This window comes from Phacochoerus africanus, chromosome 4 (genome assembly GCF_016906955.1).
Source record: "Phacochoerus africanus isolate WHEZ1 chromosome 4, ROS_Pafr_v1, whole genome shotgun sequence".
Classification (NCBI taxonomy): Eukaryota; Metazoa; Chordata; class Mammalia; order Artiodactyla; family Suidae; genus Phacochoerus; species Phacochoerus africanus.
Window position 1 is genome coordinate 57,008,659 of NC_062547.1, and position 25,105 is coordinate 57,033,763.

At 34.8% G+C, this 25,105-nt stretch overlaps 2 protein-coding genes across 2 annotated transcripts; both read left to right on the forward strand.

Annotated features, from left to right (window-relative positions):
• Positions 1-9,031: 9,031 nt before the first annotated feature.
• Positions 9,032-9,973, forward strand: LOC125124204 (olfactory receptor 2T8-like). The gene has a single exon (XM_047774352.1). The coding sequence runs from the start codon at positions 9,035-9,037 to the stop codon at positions 9,971-9,973; it is 939 nt and encodes a 312-aa protein (XP_047630308.1). The 5' UTR covers positions 9,032-9,034.
• A 13,319-nt stretch (positions 9,974-23,292) lies between these two features.
• LOC125124572 (olfactory receptor 2AJ1-like) lies at positions 23,293-24,237 on the forward strand. Its single transcript, XM_047774640.1, has one exon. It carries the CDS (start codon positions 23,293-23,295, stop codon positions 24,235-24,237), a length of 945 nt encoding a protein of 314 aa, XP_047630596.1.
• Positions 24,238-25,105: the final 868 nt, after the last annotated feature.

The window sequence follows — 25,105 nt, forward strand, 5'->3', positions numbered from 1 at the left end:
TCTCCAAATACCATCATATTTGGTGTTTGAGTACACAATATAAAAATATGAGTAATGAAATTCAAGCAATAGTACAGACTCTGTGTAAGGAAAACTCTTAGATCTCTTGACAGCTGTTGGCTACAGAATCTGTATTGACATAACAGGCGGTTCAGTTACAATAAAATGTCCTCTCCTTACTCCACACATTCATATGGGAAATTGGTGCTTTCTATTACATTTGCTTTAATCTCTTTAGGATGGAGCTCCAGATTCTCATTTTAGGACGGATGCTTTTATCAGAGGCACATAAAAGTTTCCCCTAACCAAAAGCTAGTCCTGCCAGGAGATGATTTGAGCTCCTCATTCCAGGATGCTCCTTATGGGCAAGTTGCAAACAACCATGAAAGTTTATATGGTAATGAAACCATATTTTTATTGACCTAATCATTCTTGCTAGGTATGTTCTGTGAGTCCCATCACATGATTCACCTGGTCTATTGTATAGAAACCCAACCTCTGTGAATGGCAAGCAAGGAAAACTTTTACTTAGATTTCTTATTGAGTATGACTTATAGAGTGTTCCATACATTATTCTGTGCTCCCATTTTCCCCCTCCCCTTTCAGTACTGAAGTACTCAGAGTGCTGGTATCAAACATTATCAGCTAATCCCTCTCATGGGATTGTCCTTAGCTGAGTAAAACTACTTAGGCCAAGGCTATGCTTCCTATGCTTCCTTCCTGGGGGTAGGTCACATTCAAACTATGCTCCTGTGCATACCCAAAGGGAACTATTTGCCCTACTGCCAGAGACTTGATAAGAGCATGTCTGAATTCCTCCTGGGTTAGCTGAGAACTTGTGACTATATCACAGGTCAACATTTTGCTGTGCTCAATTCTGTTTCATTTATTCCAATTGAGTTGATCCTAAAGTCACTCCACAATAAACTTCTTGCTTGTCTATCTCTGTCTCAGACTCTATGTCCCATGAATGATCAAGTGTGTCCCCCTAACCCTTGGAGTGGAAAGAACAACAGCAGATTGATATTCATTTCCCTTGCTTCCTGCCTTCTCATGTATGACTTCTTGATTTTGCATTCTAGCCCAATCTGAGCAACTATTAGATTTCTTTTTCAAAACAGCCTGTCTTTAAGAAGTCTGGAAAGTATTCTATTTCCACATGTCTCCTGGAGAAAAGTTGGACAAAATATCCTGTTCTTACTAAAATATGTAAAAATATATTACTTACTAAAATTATTTTTTGGGGATTTTCCAAAGTTATGTCAACATTCTTATAACCATTCCTCTCAATTTTTATTATATTATTCTCAACTTTGACACACAACCTCACTATAATTTCAGTTTCCTGATGAAAGTCTGTGAGGTATGCCCATTTTCCCTTCTGATATGGAACTTCTGATGATATTCTCATACCCTGGAAACCCACAGGTCATTTGCTCAAACATTGCTCAAAGTCTATTTCCCCCACCTGACAGTGACAACCCCGAGCTTCTAAAGCATGGTTTTGAGAAATCTGTGACCTAGTCAAAGTGATATTTAGAACAGACAGTATGAAAATTTACTGAAAGTGAAGATCTTACTTGAAATCTGATAACTACCTGTCAATGATGTAGTACTTGTATTTAGCTAGGAGTAAGGGGTTGTGCACAGCAAATGATGTAGCTTGACTTCAAATGTAGATATCACTCAGGTATTCAATAATGTTCTAAATCAGAGTAAGATTTGGCACTTTGATAAAACTCAAAATCCAAAGACAGAAGTATAGATAAAATCTAGGCTATGCTCCCTTCCTAAAACAAAAACAAATAAAAACAAACAGAAATAAACAAAATTACAAGTATTACAGCTCACCTAGATTAAGCAGTTATAGTATCTCATGTTTTTTAAAAGGTAGATTTTCCTACTAATTATTCCTTGATATATATATATGTTAATCTTATGGTAGGGGAAAGTAATCCTTATATTTACTTTTAGATAAAAAAGTCAGAAGAGTGATTAAAAACTTGAGCCTAAAAAGCCATGTTTTTCTGGACCCTGAAAATGTAAAGTAAAACAATAATAAAATCAAGCAAATTATCTCAGATAGAATTAAATTGCAAAGTTTTTGGCACACAAAAAAATATATAATCTGCTATAATTATCCTTGCTATTATAATATATATTATTACACTGACACAATAACATAAATATATAATTATATTTCATAGGTACAAACTAATTGAAACTTATACAATACAATAGTTCTATCAACTCAAGTTCAAAAAGAAAAAAAAAATAGCTGATTTCTACCATAGGCTTTATCAGTTTAAGAGCTGAGTTTGACAAAATCTTATCTTTTAATAACATACTCTTTAATCTTTCCTTCTTATTAAAGTTTAAAAAAGTAATGCTAGAATCAAATTTATCCACTCTTTAATATATTTATGAATAGACATCTCTTTCCAAGGACATTTACTTACATTTTTATTTTGTATTGTAATCCTCTATTATTTTAATGAATCATAGCCTTATGAAAGCATTTAGGGAATTATGTTGAACTTCTAGGGACCTTTAAAATCACTAATAATTAAACATCTTTGGCATCCAAAGTGTCATAATGATTCAACCCTGACATAGTAATAGGATAGTAATTTTAGAATAAGCATTAGGCCACACCCCTTAACAGGTCACTGCAGATGCTGATGTGAACAAGCTTGATGCTTCAAGACTAGAAGAGCCTTCCTCTACTCAAAAAGGTACAGAAGGCACACTAGGAGGGTGCCACATAGAAGGGATGAAGCTTGGACTATTGGAGTTCAGCATTTTAATTATATGTAAGTAGGTCATAGTAATTTGTATATATTTATTAGTTTTGCTTATGAAATTTGTTTTCCAGAAAATCCACCGTTGCCAAGACCAGCACAACAGAATGGGGCTGAAGAATGGGCGCTATGGAACTTAAGGAAAAAAAGTTAACATAAAATAAGACACAGAGACATTTATCTTAAGTAAAGGTGGGAACCGGGGGACTCAAGGTCTCAGGGACCAAGAGCCCTGCCTCAAGAAACCACACTGCTTTTATTGTGCTCTTGAGGATTATGTCAAGTGGAAAGGGGGTTGCAGGTACAGGATATAGTGGGGCTTTTTTATTATTTTATAAGTTCTTTTATTATTTTAAAAGTCACTTAGTTGGTAGATGGTTAAACTTTTATTCTGGTTAAACTTTTACTCTAAACTTTAGACATACAAGAATCATTAGCATTTGAGTTAGCTACCTATGCATAGCATTTCAGAGAATCCTCACTGTGCTTCTGCAAATGGCATGCCTATTTGCAGCAACCCTGTGTGCCTAGGTTTGCACCTTGGTTCTCTTTGCTAATGCATATACTGCTAATGACCACTCATAAACCACTTGGCCTTAAGGTTCCTCTTTCTCTTATTCTTTAGAAGACATATCATGCTTGTGCAAATGGCGTGCCAATCTGCACAGGTCCAGTGTGCCTAGACCAATGTATTATGTCCTCCTTCAGCTGACCCCATGAATAACCCATGCCTTTAGGTCTTTGTTCTTAAGCTTAAGTCATTTACCATCACCGTGACTGTTTCTCAAGCAGGAAGACAGGACAAAGTAAGGAAGGACAAGATGGAGTTTTCAGCAAAGAGGCTAAGAAAATATTATAAAAACATGCCTCGCAACATCTCCCCCTTTTTGTTTTTGCGGGAAGACAAAAATAGATCTTGCAACCTCTTTTTTCATTACTTCTTAAATCACTCGCTTCGTACATAAGCTTCCAGGGGTGGTCAGAGCCAAAGCTTAGCGCTCTCTGATGATGGCAAAGGGATTCTCTGGAATTTGACCATGAGGAGATTCTCAACATGCTGTACAGCCTCCCTGGTGTCCATGTCAGCAGCGGATGCAGCCTTCTTCACTCTGATGTGATGGGCAATACCTGTAACTTTTATAGCAGTTGGGGTTGCCATGCCACCCTCAGTTCCCAAATGTTAATAAATAGCCACAAAGAATGTATAAAAACCCATATCCCTATGCTGACTACCTTAGTTAATATTCTGCCTTAATTCCCCCCCTTTGAGTTGGAGACTCTAACTGTGGGAAAAGGGGCAATGACCACTCTAACTTCTTCCTGCTGAAAAGGGGTATCGTTAGGGAAAGCAGTTAGGTCTCCACTCATGGAACAGTCAAGTGGGCTTTGATACATTGCTTTGCATACCTCAAAGAAATATTTTCACCAGGAGGAGGAGGTCAGCTGGTTCCACAGGGCAGCTGCAATAGCTGGAGCTGGATTGGACAGCTCGTGAATCTACTGTTGAAGATCTAGCAGGGAATTAGACACATTCTGTGAGCAATCAGAAATACAACATTTAGATTTTATAATAGCACAGGTAACTCATATGATTTTTCTGATTTCTCTGGCTGGTTATGAAATATCTGTATGCCTTGGTCAAAGAAATGCAGAATAAAGGCATCTCTTAAATCTGGCACATTAAAGGCAGGTATAAACCTTGATTAGGCTCCATTGGCATGTACATTGAGGCTTTAACCTCTTATAAAATATCTCTTTCTAAAAGAGAAGTTGGACTCTGAAATAATCAGAAAGGCATCGAGAAAAGAAAATGGATTCCCAGTCACAACTCAAAGGTTATGCACAAAATTTTGTAACCGACTTGCCAGAAATATAAATGTGGCAGATTCATGAGGGAGGGGCCCAGGATTGGAAAGGAGGACTGAAAAGTGGCTCCATATTCCTACATTTAGAGTCACCCAGGGCTCCTGAGCAGTGACAAGGACAGGAGCCATTATGGAAATGTCCCATCAGTCTTGATCCTGGGCCTTTGGAGTCAACCACAGAGACCTTCGTCTTCAGGGGTGACCCCTCTTCCAGTGATCTCTGAGTCTTGGGGCATTCCAACTTAAAGGGTCCATCTTTTCCACAGAGTAAACAGACTCTGGGCATAGGTCTCTGCCCTAGTCCTCTCACCTTGGAAACTCCCAGGTTGACTCCCTGTAGTGCCATAACTAGAGCCTCAGCCTTTTCACAGTCTCTCTTCTTGTTCTCTTTTCATTTTTCTTCCTGGCCCTGATTATAATTGCCATATTTGAGTTGCTACTTTGAGGAGGTGCTCCAGATCCTGATCAGGGCCAAAAGCCAATTTTTGGAGCTTTCTCCATATATCTGGCACAAATTGAGCTATGAATTTATCCTTAAGAATTATTTGGCCCTCCATTGTTTCTGGGTTCCTTTGTATGTTTTCTTGATGCCTTTCTGAGTCTTTCTAAGAGAGCTGATGGACTCTCTTGTTCCCCTAGTAAACCTCTGATAGTTTTTAACAGGCTTTACTCATGAGGCTTTTAATCCCTCTTCTATACAAGTAATAAAATGATTTCTATGCCAGTTGTGAGAATACTCACTGTGATAGAAACTAAAGTAAAGAGAGCTAGGACCAAATTATTTGGAGTGAGAGGCTTTCCTTCTCTTAGTAGATTTTCAGCTTCTCAGGTTAGATGTTTGATCTGACCCCAAGTGGGAAGATGAACCCTTATCATCCTCCTTCTGGGGTCTGGAGTCAAGGGATGCTTCATGGGCTCACTCATGTATGGTTTGATTCTTCTTGATGGAATCCAAACAGGTTGTAATCCATGACCTGGTGAAATACAAGCACATCCCCTACCCCACGTGATAAGTTTTCCTGGAGACCAGAAGTTTGTTAATGTATCCTGCTACCAAATCAAGGGCTATTCAGCATGAGGAAAGTTAATCTTATTTTGTTCTGTATTAAAATGTCTCTCTGCAGCCATTTTTTTTCATCAGAGGGCAAATTTAAAAAAATTTAAAGTGAAAAAAAAAATTTAAAGTGAATAAGGTTTTGTTTAAAAGTGTCTGTTGTGACTTAACTGTTTCTGTGTCTCCCCCTTTGTGTTTTTGAAGAGCCTTTTTTACATATAAATTGGCTCATTTCACAATAGCCTGTCCTTGGGGGTTGTAAGGGAGACCAGTAGAGTGAGTAATTTGCCATGTATCTAGGAACATTTTAAGTTGATAACTGATATAAGCTGGACCATTATCAGTTTTAATTGCTTGTGGCAGGACCTTCCATTGATAACACTTTCTAGGGGCTATATTGTTTACTACTGGCACTGAAAAAGCAAATTTTTCCTTATCTTCTGGGTGTAAAGGAATTGTGAAAAAGTGGTCTTTTAAGTCCAGGATAATTAACAACCATTCAGCTGGTATCATACTAGGAGATGGGAGGCCTGGTTGAAGGGCACCCATGGGCTGAATTACAGCATTTACTCCTCTTAAATTTGTTAACAATCTCCATTTTCCTGATTTTTTCTGTATAACAAACACTGGTGAATTACAAGGACTAAAGGATTCTTCTATATGGACCTTCTCTAATTGTTCTTGGACAAGATCATTTAAAACCTTCAATTTTTCTGAAGAAAGAGGCCACTGCTCAACCCAAATCGGTTTTTCTGTTGTCCATTTTAATCTCAGATGCAACAGGTTCCACTCTCCCCTGACGATGTCACCCTAACCCCAATCCGGGAATGTTACTCTGTCTTAATTCTTTAAGAATTTTGAAAGGAAAGGACTCATGAATGAACTCATAAACTCCATCAGGGTTGGCAGGATCAATGCCTGGAGCCACTGTAGAAGCAGCAACACTGAGTAGTTATGTTGTGATCCACATGGGAAGTCCCCAGGCCAGGGGTCGAGAAACATACAGTTATACCACTTTCTCTATATAGTTTTCCACATTCTAATTAAGGGAAAATAGTCTCACATAATATGAAAATACAGATAGGGATTTTAATTAAATCAATAATAAAACACTAACACATCCTAGGACACATAATCACCTACCAGTCTTTTCATTTAATTGACACATTTAGTTGATTTTTCCATTAAATAATCTAAATACTATTAGCATTTCTGAGTAGTCAATTGTATTTGCGATGACTGATTGCTTCTATGTGTTTATTTCATCTAAAAATAATGTGCATAATATGCTTTACCATAGAAAAAGTAAGAGCTAATGATTTCATATTTGATTAAATTCTTAAAGACAAGTTGAAACTTCATAAGGAAATGTATTTTGCAAACTGAAATGTGTTCTGATTATTTTCCAAAAACATAAATTTATCATGCCTGATATAAGCAAAATGTTAACTCAAGTTTTTATATTTTATAGTATATATGTTTACCTTATTAAATTTAAAAATACCGTGTTTTAATAAACAACTGGAAGCGAAGCAGCACAAACATACATAGATGGAATTAATTAAAAAGTAAAAGGTGTATATGCATTCAAAAGCATATTGTTCATTCTTAAAAAGGAAGGAAAATCTGACATGTTACAGCATGGATGAACTTTGAGGACAATATAAGTGAAAGAAACTAATCTAACATAAAACAAAAATAAAGGAAATACTGTTTGAGGAGTTCCCCTTGTGGTTCAGTGGGTTAAGAACCTTGTATCCAAGAATATGCTGGTTTCATCCATTACCTCACTCAATGGGTTAAGGTTCTGTCATTGCTGCAAGCTGCAGTGTAGGTCACAGATGTGGCTTGGATCTGGAATTGCTATGGTTGTGGCATGGGCTGGCAATTGCAGCTTTGATTTGACCCCTGACCTGGGAACTCCCATATGCCTCAAGTGCAGCCCTAAAAATAAAACAGAAAGGAAAGAAAAAAAAGTAATACTGTGTGATTTCACTTATCTCATAGTCATAGAATAGTCAAATTTATAGAGATATAAAGTAGAATGGTGGTTGCCATGGACTGAGGAGAATGAGGAATTACTGTTTAATGGGAGGGGGGAAAAAAGGCAGTTTTAGTCTGAGAAGATGAAGAGTCTGGTGATTGATATTGGTGATATAAGCACAACAATATGAAAATAACTACTGTCACTATATTGATAGTACACTTAAGAAATCTGCCAAACACACTACTAACTTATTTACTACTGTTACCTATTGATTTTTAAACAAGTTTAAAGTTCTATCAATTTTTAACAATAAAATTAATAGAAATAGTGGAAAATAAGAAAGTCTCAAGTCAAAGAAATAACTTAGGAAGGTTTGGGGTTTTTCGGGCCTATAATTAGGAATTGCATATAGTTACTAGTGGTTCAGACTGCATATTAGAGATATGAGGTGTACAGATCACTAAGTTTTGGCAAACTGGAAATACATTTGACAAGAAGGAAGTGTATTTCCATGATTCCTAACTTTAAAACAACCAACTAAAACTTGCCAGTAGAATGTTGCCAGTACAAAGATGATTCTCAAGAAATGGAATTAAGGATTGAGTAAGGCTTTTGCATTGTTGTTCTCCTTCTCAACTGACAGTCTACTATGGGATGGATGCAAAAAAAAAATAGGGTAAAGGGAAATGACCATGGAAAAAGTGGACTCCTGCTATGTAACTTAATTGAATCACACTCTGTCTTTGAAACTGTATTACTACCCTTATCTTTGCAGTTATGGTTGTGTTTATACAAGCTAGAATAGTTTGGCTCCAGAAGATAAGAGATAAAAATGCCTTTAAGAACTTAGGTCTTCTTGGGATGGAGGAATAAATTAATTTATCTCTGTGGCTGTGAGAAGAAGTAAGGAGTTCTATTTTTCCTTCTTTACCTCATAAAGATCAAGTTCCTCTAAATTTAAAGGGAAAATTTCTCCCTGCAGAAAATGCCTTTTACAGTTAATGGAAATTTACTTTTTGTATAATTGGGTTACAGCAGAGTAAAATATTCTAAGAAGACCATTATTGCTTTCAAATTAGAATTTGGCAAAGCTAAACTAGGCCCTAAAATCTCCACATTAAGTTAAGTTTCCATCTATATACTCAGTTCTTTCACTTCCTAGGCCTAAGAATATAAGCACTCTTGTCTGAAAAGTAAAAACACTTTCCCAGATTAATTGATGACAAGAGAAAGTATTGTATTTTTTTATTTCAATAAATTTTGGTATGTGATGTATCTGTAATCCTCATCTATTTCTCCATTTGCAGTGTAATTCTTATTTGAAATCATGGAAAACTGGAATCTCACTTCAGATTTCATTCTCCTAGGACTCTTTAACCACACAGGACCACATCTATTTCTCTTTGTGATGGTTCTGACAACTGCCTTCACCTCCTTAGTGGGCAATGCCCTCATGCTTCTCCTGATTCTCCTGGACCCCCAGCTTCACAGGCCCATGTACTTCCTACTGAGCCAACTCTCCCTCATGGACATGATGCTGGTTTCCACAGTTGTGCCCAAAATGGCTGCTGACTTCTTGACAACCAGAAATTCCATCTCCCCTGCTGGCTGTGGGTTGCAGATCTTTTTCTTCCTCACTTTGGAAGGGGGCGAGTGCTTCCTTTTAGCAGCCATGTCTTATGACCGCTATGTCGCTATTTGCCATCCACTGAGATACCCAGTCCTCATGACTTGGCCATTATGCCTGAGAATGATTTTGGGGTCTTGGTTCCTGGGTGCAGCTGATGGACTCATGCAGGCTGCTGCTACCCTGACCTTCTCATACTGCAATTCACATGAGGTTGATCATTTCTTTTGTGAGGCTCCCTCTCTGGTACGTTTGGCTTGTGCTGACACATCCCTCTTTGAGTATGCCATGTATGTCTGCTGTGTGTTAATGCTCTTGGTCCCCATTTCCCTCATCCTGATTTCTTACAGTCTTATCCTTTCTACTGTTCTCCAGATGCATTCTAAAAATGCCCGCAAGAAGGCTTTTGCCACCTGCTCCTCTCATCTATCTGTCGTAGGGCTCTTTTTTGGAGCTGCCATATTTACCTACATGAGACCCAAATCCTACAGATCAGCAAACCATGATAAGATTGTGTCAGCATTCTATACGATTTTCACCCCAGTGCTGAACCCCCTCATCTACAGTCTGAGGAACAGTGAGGTCAAGGGAGCTCTGAGAAAATGTATTGATCAGTGTGCTGCTTTAAATCATGATTAAGATTACATTGATTTGTCTGTTTAGATCTTCTGCCTATTTTTTGGTGGGGTTGTTTGGTTTTTTGGTATTGAGCTGCAAAATGTATTTATAAATTTTGGAGATTAATCCCTTGTGAGTCACTTCCTTTGCAAATATTTTCTCCCATTCTCTAGGTTGTCTTTTCATTTGCTCCAAAGTTCAAGGCTGCACAAAATGATTGTGCAAGATTTCTATGGGACAGATTATATACTCATTAAATCTCTATATGTTATTTCTATTTTATTTGGAATGCATATGGACCTCCATACTTTGGTATAATTTATTTAGCTGTCATCAACAAATCAGACAGTGGATTGTTAAAAATATGTTAATGACAAATCCTTATTAAAATTTTTCCATAACAAACTTCACAATAATTATTTGTTCAAAGAATGAACAAAGTAGTCAAACAATGTTGAAGTTTGTTGATGATTTTTAATAGAGGTATAATTTTTATACACTGGAATACTCATATTTGAAAGGTGAATTTCAATAAGTTTCAATACCATATGAACTTGTAACTTACACCCAGTAGCTAGAGAGAAAACTATCACCAGAACAGAAATGTCCTTTATAATATTTTTCAATGAAATTCTTTAACCCAGAGACAAACACTGCTCTGATTTTTCTATCTAGTAGTTTAAACTAATCTAATACTTCATATCAGTGAAAACATAGTTAGTATTTTTCTTGTATCTTATGTCTTTCTCTCAACTTAATGTTTTTAAAGATTCTTATGAATTTTTTTTTAATCTGTCAATAGTTTGTTGTTGTTGTTGTTTTCATTGCTAAGTAGAGCTTTCTTGTTGGTGTCTGTCAACATTTATTTATGTACCATATTGCTGACAGACATCTGAGCTATATTCAGTCTGGTATGTTATTACTAAAGCTGCTATTAACCTTTTTTTGTCTGTGATCATGTGTTTTAACTTTTTTGTAGATTCATGAATCACTTTTAAATAATCTGTTTTCAAAGTGGATGTTCGATTTTAAACTCCCAACAGCAAAGCACGTGAAGAGGGTTGCTGCAAATTGGCAGCAATTGTTAGTATTCCTAATCTTTTTTTCATTTTGTCTTATATTTAATGTGGTAACTAATTTGGATTTGATTTGTATTTCCTTGATGTGTAATGATGCTGCAGACTTTTTGCATTAGAATATTGCCTATTTGTATATCGTCCTTTGTGAATGATTCATTCTGACTATAAAAAAACAAAAACAAAAACACAAATAAAATAGATGCTTCTAAAGCAAATAAAATTTGGTTATTTACTGATATCAATACATTGTGTTCTTGGAAATATTTGGATTTTTTTAAATAGAAATATATAGAGTTATTTGTTATTACTGCATATTTTCTGACATCTCAGTTTCTATTCAATTCCCTTGAAGATTAACTATTTTCACTGAACTGGGTATGTATATAATGAATATCCTTCACCTCCTCCACTGCTGAAAGTGAGGTCCACCAGGTGGCCTGTTCTATAGCTTCTGCCTAGTGTAATGGATAGGTCAGACACAGACACATTAACAGACAGTGGACTCTCAACCCCTTAAGAATAAAAATAAAATATGCCTAAAAATGAGTGGTATGAAAAGGGGCAGAGAAGGCAGTTTTCCCCTTTTTATCAAATGTTTAATCTTACTTTGTACAGGCAATGCTTATATAGACTATCCCCTCATCACTATGACACAATTGCTGTTCTGCTTCTCCTGGAGGAAAACCTTGTCTTTCTCAGTGGCCCTACTCCCTAGACAGGAACTATTTCATCATGTTTCTTTTGCTTCCTTCTTAGGTTGTACCAGAGAACAGTTTCCCATTTCACCTTATCAAAAGTGGCTGTTTTCTTTCCCACAAGCCACAAGCAGAGAAACAAGAAGAAGGTAGCTGCTTTTCCTTGCTCCTTTCAAACCACCTGTTCCCCATGTCCCTGTAGACCCTCAGCTATGTTTAAGCAAATGCCTAGGGTGAGGCATGACTTCATATCCCTCAATTACTCTGGAAGAAGTGATATTGAAGCAGACACTTGAAAGGCATATGCAAAGGCCAGTTGAGGAGAAGGTTGCTTGTTGCCTCTAAGGCACCAATCAGGCTTGTGTGTTAGATGTGAAAAGATTCAACAAGAATATCCTGTACTGGGTAGTGGGTAACTGGTAAAGTGGAACTGAGTTTGATATGGACCACGGGGCGAATTCAGGGACCAGGTTAAGAAGGAGTGTATAGGTTATGTTCAATGTGCAGAGAGTACAACTAAGCACAAACAGTGACACTATAAAGCAAACGTGATATCCTGATAGAGATGTCTAGTTCTGAGTAGGAAGAGAAGCAAGGAAGAGATGTCTAAGGAGAGCAAGGAAGAATCAATGGAAAGAAAATTTAACCTAAAAATCTTAGAGAGCGGGAGACCTCAATGTCCTTAGAAATGGTGAGGAAGAGTGTATGTGTAGAGAAAAGAAAATGGATGTGGGCAAAAATGCAATTTTCTAATAATTAGTGATATTGAGCTTCCCCTCATGTGCTTTTGGCTTTTGGCTATTCTTTGAAGAAATGTCTTTTTAGATATTCAGCCCATTTTTAAAATTTCGTTGCTTTTTTTAATATAAATCTCTATGAGTTGTTTGTATATTGGAGATTAATTCCTTGATTGTTATTTAATTTCCAAAGAATTTTTTTTCATTTGCTAGTCTTTTATTTTTTTATTTTATTTATTTTTTTTGTCTTTTAGCCTTTTCTAGGGCCACTCCTATGACATATGGAGGTTCCAAAGCTAGATGTCTAATCAGAGCTATAGCCGCTGGCCTACACCAGAGCCACAGCAATGCCAGATCCAAGTCATGTCTGCAATCTACACCACAGCTTATGACAACACCAGATCCTTAACCCACTGAGCAAGGCCAGGGATTGAACCTGCAACCTCATTGTTCCTAGTTGGATTCGTTAACCACTGAGCCATGACAGGAACTCCATTTGCTAGTCTTTTAATTTTGTTAATAGTTTCCTTTTGTTTGCAAAAGCTTTTAAGTTCAATTATGCCCTTTTGTTTACTTCTGTCTTTATTGTCATTGGTCTAGAAGGTGGATTGGAAAAGATATTGCTGCAGTTTATGTCAGAGTGTTCTGCTTATGCTTGCCTCTAGGAGTTTTATAGTATCTGGTCTAACATTTAGGTATTTAATCCATTTTGAGTTTATTTTATGTATGATCTTAGAAGGTGTATTAATTTCTTTATTTTACATGTAGCTGTCCAGGTTTCCCAGCAAAACTTAGTGGAGAGATTGTCTTTTCTCCATTGTACATTCTTGACTCCTTGTTTGTAGATTATTTGACCATAGGTGCTTTGATTTATTTCTGAGCTTTCTATCTTGTTCCATTGATCTATATTTCTGTTTTTCTGCCAGTACCATACTGTTTTGATGACCATACCTGTAGCATGGTCTGAAGTAAGGATACTGATTCCTCCAGCTTCCTTTTGCTTTCTCAAGATTCCTTTGTCTATGGGCAATCTTTCATGCTTCCATACAAATTTTTTTTTTCTATTTAGTTCTGTGAAGAAGGGCATTATGCTGATATAGATTCCTTCTATGCCCACTTTTAAGAGAGATTTTGCCAGAAATAGGTGTTGGATTTTTCAAAAGATTTTTCAGTATCTATTGAGACAATCATATGATTTTTATTTTTCAGTTTGTTGATGTGGTGTATCACACTTATTGTTTGGCATGTATTGAACAATCTTTATATCCCTGGGATAAATCCCATTTGATCATGGTGTATGATACTTTTAATGTACTGCTTGATTTGGTTTGCTAATAGATTGATGAGTATGTTTGCATCTATGTTCATCAGTGATATTGGCCTGTAGTTTTCTCTCTCTTTTTTTTTTTTTTTGTGCTGTCTTTAGTTTTGGTATCAGCATAATTTTAGCCTCACAAAATAAACTGGGGAGGGTTCCTTCCTCTGCAATTTTTTGTTTGTTTGTTTTTAGGGCATGACCTGTGGCATATGGAAGTTCCCAAGCTAGAGGTCAAATCGCAGCTACAGCTGCCTGCCTATACCACAGCCACAGCAATGCATGATCTGAGCCATGTCTGTGACCCACACCACAGCTCATGGCAATGCCAGATTCTTAACCCACTGAGCTAGGCCAGGGATCAAATCTACATTATCATGAATACTAGTCAGAATCATTTCCACTGTATCACAATGAGAACTCCTTTTGCTGCAATTTTTTGTAGGAGTTTCAGAAGAATAGGTGTTAACTCTTCTCTTAATATTTGATGGAATTTGCCTGTGAAGTCTTCAGATCCTAGACTTATTTTGGAGGTGGGAAGTTCTTTAATCATGATTTCAATTTCAATTCTTGTGATTTGTCTATTCATATTTTCTATATCTTCCTCATTCGGTCTTTGAAGATTTTACCTATAATTCTTTTGTCATTTCTTCTAGGTGGTCCATTTTATTGGCATACAGTTATCTGTGGTAGTCTTCTGTGTCTGTTGTATATCAGTGATATCAGTTGTGATTTCTCCTATTTCATTTCTAATTTTGTTGATTTTAATCCACTCTTTTTTTTTCTTCATGAATCTGGCTAAAGGGATATCAATTTTGCTAATCTTTTCAAAGAACAAGCTTTTAGTTTTATTGATCTTTTCTATTGTTTTCTTAATTTCTATCTCATTTATTTCTGCTCTGATATTTATGATTTCTGAAAATCATATATTTATGGATTCCCTTTATAAAAAGTCAGAAGCCTGGTTCAATCAGCATGGGTTTATACAAAATATACAATTTGAAATGTAAATGAAAAATACATTATTTTAAGAGCAAGCCACAAACCCAGACCCCTGCATATTGAGGCTAATAAGTACAATTAAAAACATTCCATTTTTTTGTACTTAAAACAAGTACAATTATAAACATTTAATAAAAAAATAATTTTACCCTGTATATGTGTGCTTTCTTGTTCTTAGCATATGTTCCTCTATATACAAATTACTGAAAAAATGTTTGTTAAAATAATGATTCAAGTAATTTTTTGATAAATTGATGTATTTACTTGAATGTATATCATACCTGCCAATTGCACCACCAAACTTTTCACACTTCATTTTGTGAAATATGGTAAATTGTATTTTATGTAGTTTTTTTAGTGTAAGGCTAAACAAGGGCCACCATTCTCCCTCTTATAGAAAATAAAAAAATAAATAAAAACAATCTTTGTATTTTATCTATACCTATAATATTTTATCATATAAATTTTGGTATTTAACACACAGGGCATTAATTTTGGAATTTGATGTGAGTTGTAGAATCTGAATTTCTTTTTTTCCCAATTGTCTCTTCAATTTTCCTGCTTATGCTTGTCAACAACATAATACCATCACTCTTTCTTTTAAACTTCCTTTCTTTCATACTGAATTTACATATGTCAATTCCAGGGCTCTACATTCTGGTCAACTTCCTCTTTGTTTCTTATTTCAGTGGGGATGATAGTCTTCCATTCACAGCAGCATTTTATAGTGTATTTTGACATAGAACAGTAAATTCATGATTGCAGTTTTCTTCTTATAGTATTTAGAATAATTCACAGACAGGGGATGAAGTTTCATGTTCCATAAAAAATATGTATATGTATATGTTATGTTATTCTACCAAAAAAAAAAACTGACTCTGTTGCTTTAACATATAACTTTTTAATTAAGCTATACAATGTAGATTAAAAGTGACACAAAACACTTGTTAAATTAAACATGTCGGCATCTTTTGTATTCTGATTTTTACATATTTGCTTATGTAAATTTGTATATGATAATCATTGAAATTTTAACATATAGTATGCTGTGATATTAAGAAATATTACTTGTTTTAGACTTTATCATAATAATTATGTTTTAAAGGACCCATATTGTTAGAAATATTTATAGAAGGATTTACACATGCAAGGCTGTGATATACAGGGTTTACTTTTAAAACAAAAATAAGTCAATGGGACCTAATTAAACTCAAAAGATTTTTCTCAGCAAAGTAAACCATTTTAAAAAACAAAAAGACAATATACAGAATGGAAGATAATCTTTTCAAGCAATGCAACAGACAAGGGCCTAATCTCAAAAATAGGCCACACAACTCAACAAAAACAACAATAAACAAGCCAGTTGAAAAATGGACAGAAGTCTTGAATAGACATATCTCTGAAGAAGATATGGATGGCCAACAGGCACATGAAAAAATGCTCAGAATCACTAATTATTACAGAAGTGCAAATGAAAACTACAATGTGGTACCACCTCACACTGGTCAGAATGGCCATCATTGCCAAGTCAACAAATAACAATTGCTAGAGAGGGTGTGGAGAAAAGGGACCTTTCCCATGCTGTTCATGGGCCTGTAAATTGGTACAACTGCTATGGAAAGAGTATGGAAGTTCCTCAGAAAACTAAATATATAACTACCATATGATCCAGCAGTGTCACTCCTGGGCATATATCCAGATTAAACAAATATTCAAAAAGATATATTCACACATATGTTCACTGTAACACTATTTACAATATCCAAGACATGGAAACAACCTAAGTGTTCATTAACAGATTACTGGATTAAGAAAATGTGTTGCAGGAGTTCCCATTGTGTGTCAGTGGTAATGAACCTGACTAGTATCCATGAGGATGTAGGTTAGATAAATGGCTTCACTTAGTGGATTAAGGATCCAACATTGCCATGAGCTATGGTGCAGGTCACAGTTGCAGCTCAGATCCCACATTGCTGTGGCTGCAGTGTAGGCTGGCAGCTGCAACTCCAATTTTACCCCTAGCCTGGAAACTTCCATATGTTCAGGTGTGGCCCTAAAAAGAAGCAAAAAAAAAATCATGTTACATATATGCAATGGAACACTACTCATTCACAAAAAGGACAAAATTATCCCATTCATAGGAGCATGGATGCAACTAGATATTCTCATACTAAGTGAATTCAGAAAGAGAAAGACAAATACCATATGATATCACTTATGTGGAATCTAAGTGGAAGATGTAAACAAAATGTTCTATTTTATACTCCTATATGTTGCCATCTAGAAAATGGTAACTTTACTCACCCTTAAAATAAGTGTAGGGGAAATTCATTCTTATGTTAATATTCTAATTTTATTGGTGAATTTATATTTCAGAAATGTGTAAATTTTCTTACATTTGTGATTTTGTAAAGATGAGTTTTTACTGTTTAAGGCCATTTACTTTTCTATATTATGTGTCCACAACACTTTCTGAGCATTCTTTGATTTTTCAGTTGAGTCAAATCATGTTCAGGATTAATTATATCATATGTGATATTGCTTTTTGCTTGTTTTTCAAAATTAAGTATATATTTTTTATTTGTAGGGATATTTACCAAGGTATTCATGACTACTCTTTCTAGGAAAATGCTGAGTAAAATGCACATTATCTGACACTTAATTTTTGGATCATAACATTGATTAGAAGTGTTAACAATGTTTTGGAGTTCCTGTCCTGGCTCAGTGGTTAATGAATCCAACTAGGAACTTTGAGATTGCTGGTTTGATACCTGGCCTCGATCAGTGGGATAAGGATCTGGCGTTGCCATGAGCTGTGGTGTAGGTCGCAGACGTGGCTCGGATCCTGTGTTGCTGTGGCTCTGGCGAAGGCCTACAACTACAGCTCTGATTAGACCCCTAGCCTGGGAATCTCCCCATGTCATGGGTGCAGCCCTAGAAAATACAAACAACCCCCCCAAAAAAAACAAAAAAAAAGAAGTGTTAACAATGTTTTATTTTGAATTTAATGTAGATTTGGTTAAGATTAATAGACTTTTTTTTCATTTTTCACTTCATAAAAGGTGTGTGTGTGTGTTTCATGTGTTCTTCAGGAATTACTGCTCCTCTTTTACTAATAAATATGCACTCTACGGTATGATGTCATAGCTTTTCTTTAATTTAAAACCATATATGGAATGCTATTAAACAATTTATATGGTACAATTCTTACACTTGTTATCAAGAGAGAATATTGCCCTGTTTACACCCTGAGCAATGGGATATTTCCCAACTCTTTTTAATACATGCTTTACTGTGTGGCTTGCTCTGGCAAGTAGTGTATGAATTAAAGTGAAATATTCCTCATCCAAACATAAATTTAAGTGCCTAAACATAAATTTAAAACAAATTTTAGTGACTATTCAGTTCTCAACACAGAGAACAGGAATGAAGATATGGAGCTGAGGTGCACTTGATTCAAACCCAATAGGTGATTCTGGTGAGAGGTATTCCCACATTGTGAGCCACAGAAATTTGGACTTTTTAAGCCAAATTTAATAGAACTCAAGGCCAGTCCCAAGGTTGTAAAGTGACAGTTTGATTTATAATAGTAATCTCATTATTCATGATTATATGAAGAACACATTTTCAACAAAATCCTGTCCAATTTTGTCAAGTGTTTGTTGGAAAATTCTAATAAATATGTTCCTTACTATTGTTATAAATACTTGAGTAGCATATTGTAAGCACTGTAAATTACAGACATGAAGCCTGGTGATGTTATTTTCATATTTCTCCAGCCATATGTATGACCCATGTCTAGAATGAAATGGAAACTAATAAAAGTAAAGAAAAAATGAAAATTAAATTACTACATTGTTAATCTGCTAAATTAAATCATATTCAATATCTGAAAGATCAAATATCAATCCATAATTATCATATACACTTGAATTTAATTTTAAATTATTTACAAAATAAATTTTAAATGAATAATTATCAAATTGCATGACACTGAGAGTGCTCATAATGAAATACAATCATCCCAAAACACTTTTCCTCACATTGTTTAATACTTAAAAGTCAGCAGCTATAGCTCTGATTTGAACCCTAGTCTGGGAACACCATATGCCAAGGTTGTGGCCCTAAAAAAAAAGATATCTAGAATACACTTTGATTCATATAGACTAATCAAATGCCTATTATATGTTTAAACTTTATGAAAATTAAAATGTATCTCTATAATTGACTGTATGATATATTTATGCCCCTTTAGTTAACAAAATTCATGGGCTGTCTAGTACATTTATTCTTATAACTGTATATTATTGATGAAACTATAGATGAACACAGATATATTTTTACATTAGTCACTGTTAGATGATAGCTAAAAAATGCAAATTATTATATTAATAATTGCAAACATATTCTGTTCTCTCATATTTTATCTAATTCATATTATGTTCCATAATTTCCTCCTCTTTCTCATAGGAACATGAGGGCTTGAGGGACTTATTAACATTTTACAGTCATGTCTAATAAGGCATTTCCTTCAACTAAATTCTTCTTCTATGATGAAAATCTCACTGGAGATAGTTCAAAATGGTGCTATACTCAAGGGACAGTAAAATGCCCACGTTTACACATCCTCAGGTTTAAATGACTTTGTTTAGTGTTTATTTCCTGATGTTTTATACAAGCAAAATAATGTAGAAATATTCCTTATTTACAGGAATCTCTATTTCTTTTACCTAACCATTCCACTTATAATCAAATGAAGGGGGCCAATGTTGTGTTTGTTTAGTTTCCTACTTTTTGTGACCAGACCATTAATCAATAGAAAGGTAAGTAGCTATAAAAAGGGATATTTATGAATATATTTCAAATTCATGAGTAGGAATATTCTACTGCTTAAATTTGAGAGAATGTAATAGTACTTCTAAGATCTTGCAGGTAATGTAATTTCGTTCCAAGGACAAAGCATTTTTCTAAATTGACTGTATCTATAAAATACTACCAAAATAATAATTTAATTGTATTATCAAAATACCAGGGAAGGAATAAATTCAGCCTTATGTCTATGGTTTCTTTAATTTTTCAGCTTTTTACATTTTGCATTTGTGTAACGGGCAATTTCTTCAAAATAATGATACAGTGATAACATCTTGGCTATGGAAAATTGATCATGAATGTGGTTGTTACATCAAAATTCCCATTAAAAATATTTTATGAAACACAATAACAAATGATCATCTAACACAATATATATTTTCCATTTTAAACAACTTTATGAAAGAAAATTACTACAGGTTCTTTCTATTAGCATATTTGGCCTTTTGTTTGAATATTATTTTTCAATGTTCTATATTATTGAAACACAATCCATTTGAAATTCTTACATGTACTTTGTAGAATATCGCTTCTATATTTTACTTAGATTAATACTATAATCAATATTAGTAATTCATAATATCAACATACCATGTCTGCCATTTACAGTGGCTAAAATTTGCTACTCAGGTATTGAATACTAGTATCAATTATTTATATATTGAATACCTGGGCATTCAATATATAAATAAATAACATTTTCAAGTTTTCTTATTACATTTTTCTCATACCATGTGAGGAAGGAAGGATAAGAATTATGTCTATTTTAATTTCTTTTTTTTTGTCTTTTTGCCTTTTCTAGGGCTGCTCCCATGGCATATGGAGGTTCCCAGGCTAGGAGTCAAATCAGAGCTGTAGCCTCCAGCCTATGCCAGAGCCACAGCAATGTGGGATCCGAACCACGTCTGCAACATACACCATCTGCAGCATACACCACAGCTTATGGCAATGCCGGATCCTTACCCCACTGAGCAAGGGCAGGGATTGAACCTGCAACCTCATGGTTCCTAGTTGGATTCGTTAACCACTGAGTCACAATGGGAACTCCCTATTTTAATTTCTTAAAGTTTCCTTCTTTAAAAATGTATTCCTAATATATAAATTTTGAAATTCAAACAAGTACTATTGAAGACACAATGTAAGAGAAGGAGGGAGAAAGAAAAATAGGTGAAAAGAAAAATAGGAAGAAAGAAAAGTTGGGGAGGGGAGAAGAATGAGGGAGGGAGAGAAAAGAAAAAGAAAATAATACTAAAAGTTCAAGAAATTTGTAGTGAGTAAAAAGGCAGGTAAGTTGGGATAGAAATGCTGTAAAATTCAGTTATGATGATGGTTGTACAACTATAAATACAATACAATTTATTGAGTTAAAAAAAGACAGGTAAGAAGAGTAAGAATATCAATGTATGTCTTGATTTTATCCATTATCCTAAAGAAATTCTCTACCTAGACAGATAGATAGAAAGATAGAAAGATAGATAGATAGATAGATACATACATAGATAGATAGGTAGATAGATGATAGATATATATAGATATATATACACACACACATATATATACACACAGATGGGCATCATAATCCCATTTTTTGAATGAGTAAAGCAAGGATCAAGATATAAGTTTGCCCCAAATCATCAGCCCATAATTGGTTGAGTGAGTTTACAAATACAAATATGTCTAACCAAAAAGCCAAAGCTGTACTAATGATTTTTCCTTTACATTTATATTTCCCTTATGTTTATAATGATTAATATTTATGCTTCTAATGCAAACATTTCTCAATAGCACAGAATGTGGTTCTGTACATTTTCTAAGGGACACAAAAAAGAATAACGCAAATTATGGAGAACAAAATATTGGCAAACTTTACAAACTCTCTGCTCATTGGAGTAAATAATATTAAATCAATAGTCTTTCATCCCCCAAAGGAAAAAAAAAGTATTATAAAGGAAAAATAACTAAATTCTGTTAGTTAATAATTTGCACAGAATAACCATCTACTCTTGATAGCATTATAATGGTTATTCAAAGGAAGACATTTTAAGAATCTGGCATTGCCATGAACCATGGTGTAGGTCACAAACTCAGCTTGGATCTGATATTGTTGTGGCTGTGGTGTAGGCCAGCAGCTATAGCTCCAATTGGACACCTAGCCTGGGAACATCCATATGCAGCACATGTGGCCCCAAAAAGTAAAATAAAATAAAATAAAATAAATAAAATAAAATAAAATAAAATAAAATAGAGATAGTAATCTAATTTAACTAGATGGTGGCATGGCCTAATAATAAAAAAACTAATGATTTTACAAAACTTTTTTTTACCATAATTTTAAAGAGAAGGATTAAGACAATTACTTGAAAGAATGTTCTTATTTATTTATTTATTTTTGTCTTTTTGCCTTTTAATAATAAAACTAATGATAAAAAAACTAATAATAATAATAAAAAATAATAATAATAAAAAAACTAATAATAAAAAAACTAATGATTTTACAAAACTTTTTTTTACCATAATTTTAAAGAGAAGGATTAAGACAATTACTTGAAAGAATGTTCTTATTTATTTATTTATTTTTGTCTTTTTGCCTTTTCTGGGGCCGCTTCCACAGCATATGGAGGTTCCCAGACTAGGGGTCTAATCAGCGCTGTAGCCTCATGGGATCCAAGCTGTGTCTGTGACCTACACCACAGCTTATGGCAATGCCAGATCCTTACTGCACTGAGCAAGGCCAGGGATTGAACCCACAACCTCATGGTTCTTAGTCTGATTTGCTAACCACTGCACCATGACGGGAACTCCTGGAAAGAATGTTCTTGAGAGGCTTAGTATAGCATGAGGAGCAAATGCATATTTGAATAAAGCATTTCATGTGATGAGATAAAGATTCATGTTACTATGTGAAAAATTATTGAGCAGAGCATCTCTAAAGTCAACATTTACCATGAAGGTCCAGTGTGCAATTTCTTTTTCATTAGGGTTATATAACAACAGGAATATTCTTCATAGCCCCATTTTTTTCTTGAAAGTTGAGTGAATGGACCAAAGAACGAATGGCATGTGTGGGGAAATTACATATAAAATGCTCATTATACAAATAAAAATTTAGATATCTTGAGTGAGAAAAAATTTCCAAATTAATTTAAGACAATTAATTTCTACTAACCAATATAGAACTCATATGAACTTAAGTCTATGGGGTTTCATGTTGTTGTTCACAGTGCTGAACATTTTTAGCAGACCTGCTTACATAATTTTTTTTGTTCTGTGTATCAGAGTTCAAATGGGAATTTGTAGAGATAAAGGAAGTCAGTCTGATTTCTAGATTTCCACTGGGGAACCATGAACAAAAGTGCTTGTAAACCACTAATAAATCAACCTTTTTTTTCAACCTATTTTGGAATCAAAGGACTTATATCCAAAATATACTAAAATGCAAAAAATGATCCATTTACTTTGCTTGATAAATCCCTAAATCAAACAAGGTAAATATAGTTTGATCAATTTAGGTCAACTGGTTACATCATTATTCTGAATTCTTTAGGTAAATTGTTTAGCAGCCTAAATTCTATGTAATCCAATATTAATTGAGAAATAACTTCCATATTATGTTTTTCCCTTTACACCTATGGATATTTCAAGAATGACAGATTTGGAGAACCACACAATCACTGAATTTATTCTTCTGGGTTTGCTGCAATACACCCCAACTCACATGTGTCTCTTTGCACTTATCATCATAATATTTCTTTTTACACTCACCGGAAACAGCCTCTTAATTTTGGTGATCCTGATAGATCCCAATCTTCACACTCCAATGTATTTTTTCCTTTGGCAGCTATCTCTCATTGACATTCTCTTTACTCTTGCCATTGTACCCAAGATAATGACAGACTACCTTCTGCATAAAACAGTCATCTCTGTTTCTGGCTGTGGCACCCAAATCTTCCTGGGGCTGGCTCTGGGAGGAACTGAGTGCATCCTTTTAGGTCTCATGTCCTATGACCGATATGTTGCCATCTGCAAGCCTCTACATTATCCACTTCTCATGAACTGGTCCCTATTTAAGCAGATGGCTTTTAGCTCATGGGCCAGTGGTGTTTTCAATGCCTTGATGCACACTGTCTACACCATGAGATTCTCCTTTTGTGGATTGAGGGAAATACATCATTTCTACTGTGAACTTCCCAGTGTCTTGCATCTCTCCTGTGAGGACACCTCGACCTATGAGACGGGAGTTTTCATTAGCACTACCATTTTGCTTCTTATTCCATTCTCAGTCATCCTTGCTTCTTACACACTCATCCTGGTCACCATCATCCAAATGACTTCTACTGAGGGGAGGAAGAAAGCATTTTCTACTTGCTCATCTCATCTTACAGTTGTCAGCTTATATTATAGTGCCATTATTTTCATGTATATGAGGCCAATCTCTTCTCATACTTTCAGTCAAGACAAAGTAGTATCTGTCTTCTATACCATTCTGACACCTATACTAAATCCTATGATTTATAGTCTTAGAAATAAGGATGTGATGGGAGCCTTGGGAAAAATCCTATGGAAGTGTACATTGTATTCTAAAATGTGAATATAAAGCCTCAGTGGATATTGTGCATTATTAAGTATAAATGTTATTTACATCATATGAATTATTTTTTATTATCTAATAACATTCATATATCAGTCATTCAGACCTAGTGTTGCATTTGACCTATTAACATAAGCTAAATTTACTCTTAAATAGATAGTTCTCAACAGAGATCCACGGTATAAAATAGAAGATAAGCCTCACCTATGGTATCTAAAATATGAAACAAATTAATCATCTTGAAACAGAAACAAATCAATGGACAAGGAGAATAGACATGTGGTTGCCAAGGGTAAGGGAGCTGGAGAGGGATGGAGTGGGAAATTGAGATAAGCGGGCATAAGTTATTATACATGGAGATGATAAACAAGGTCCTATCATATAGTACGGAGAACTATATTCAATGTCCTATGATAAAACACAATGGAAAATAACATAAAAATCATATAATATATGCATAACTGAATTATTTTGCTGTACAGCAGAAATTAACACATTGTAAATCAACAACACTTCAATTAAAAATAAATAAAAAAGAACACCATTAATTGAAGTTTCCAAAATTACAAAAAAATGACTCACCTTGGCATCATTTAGAGATATACTGTGACTATAAAATCTTAACTTTTGAGGTGCCACATTAAAAATTGGATGCTTTCCAACTATTCCCTTCTGATGTCTTAGAAATTAGCATTTTAGAACATGCTGACAGTGATAGAATCCCTGAGCCTTGATGCCTCTTTAAGTGCTCAAACCTCAAGGTAACTCACTAATGGTGTCATTGATTTCTATTACTTCTTTTGCTTAATTAATGGTGCAATTTGAAAAATGACTACCAGTTGTCCTTGTAACTGTTTGATTGTAAAGT

Bases quoted from the DNA above. Each gene is read 5' to 3' on its own strand.
- LOC125124204 (XM_047774352.1), top strand. From the start codon at position 9,035: ATGGAAAACTGGAATCTCACTTCAGATTTCATTCTCCTAGGACTCTTT.
- LOC125124572 (XM_047774640.1), top strand. From the start codon at position 23,293: ATGACAGATTTGGAGAACCACACAATCACTGAATTTATTCTTCTGGGT.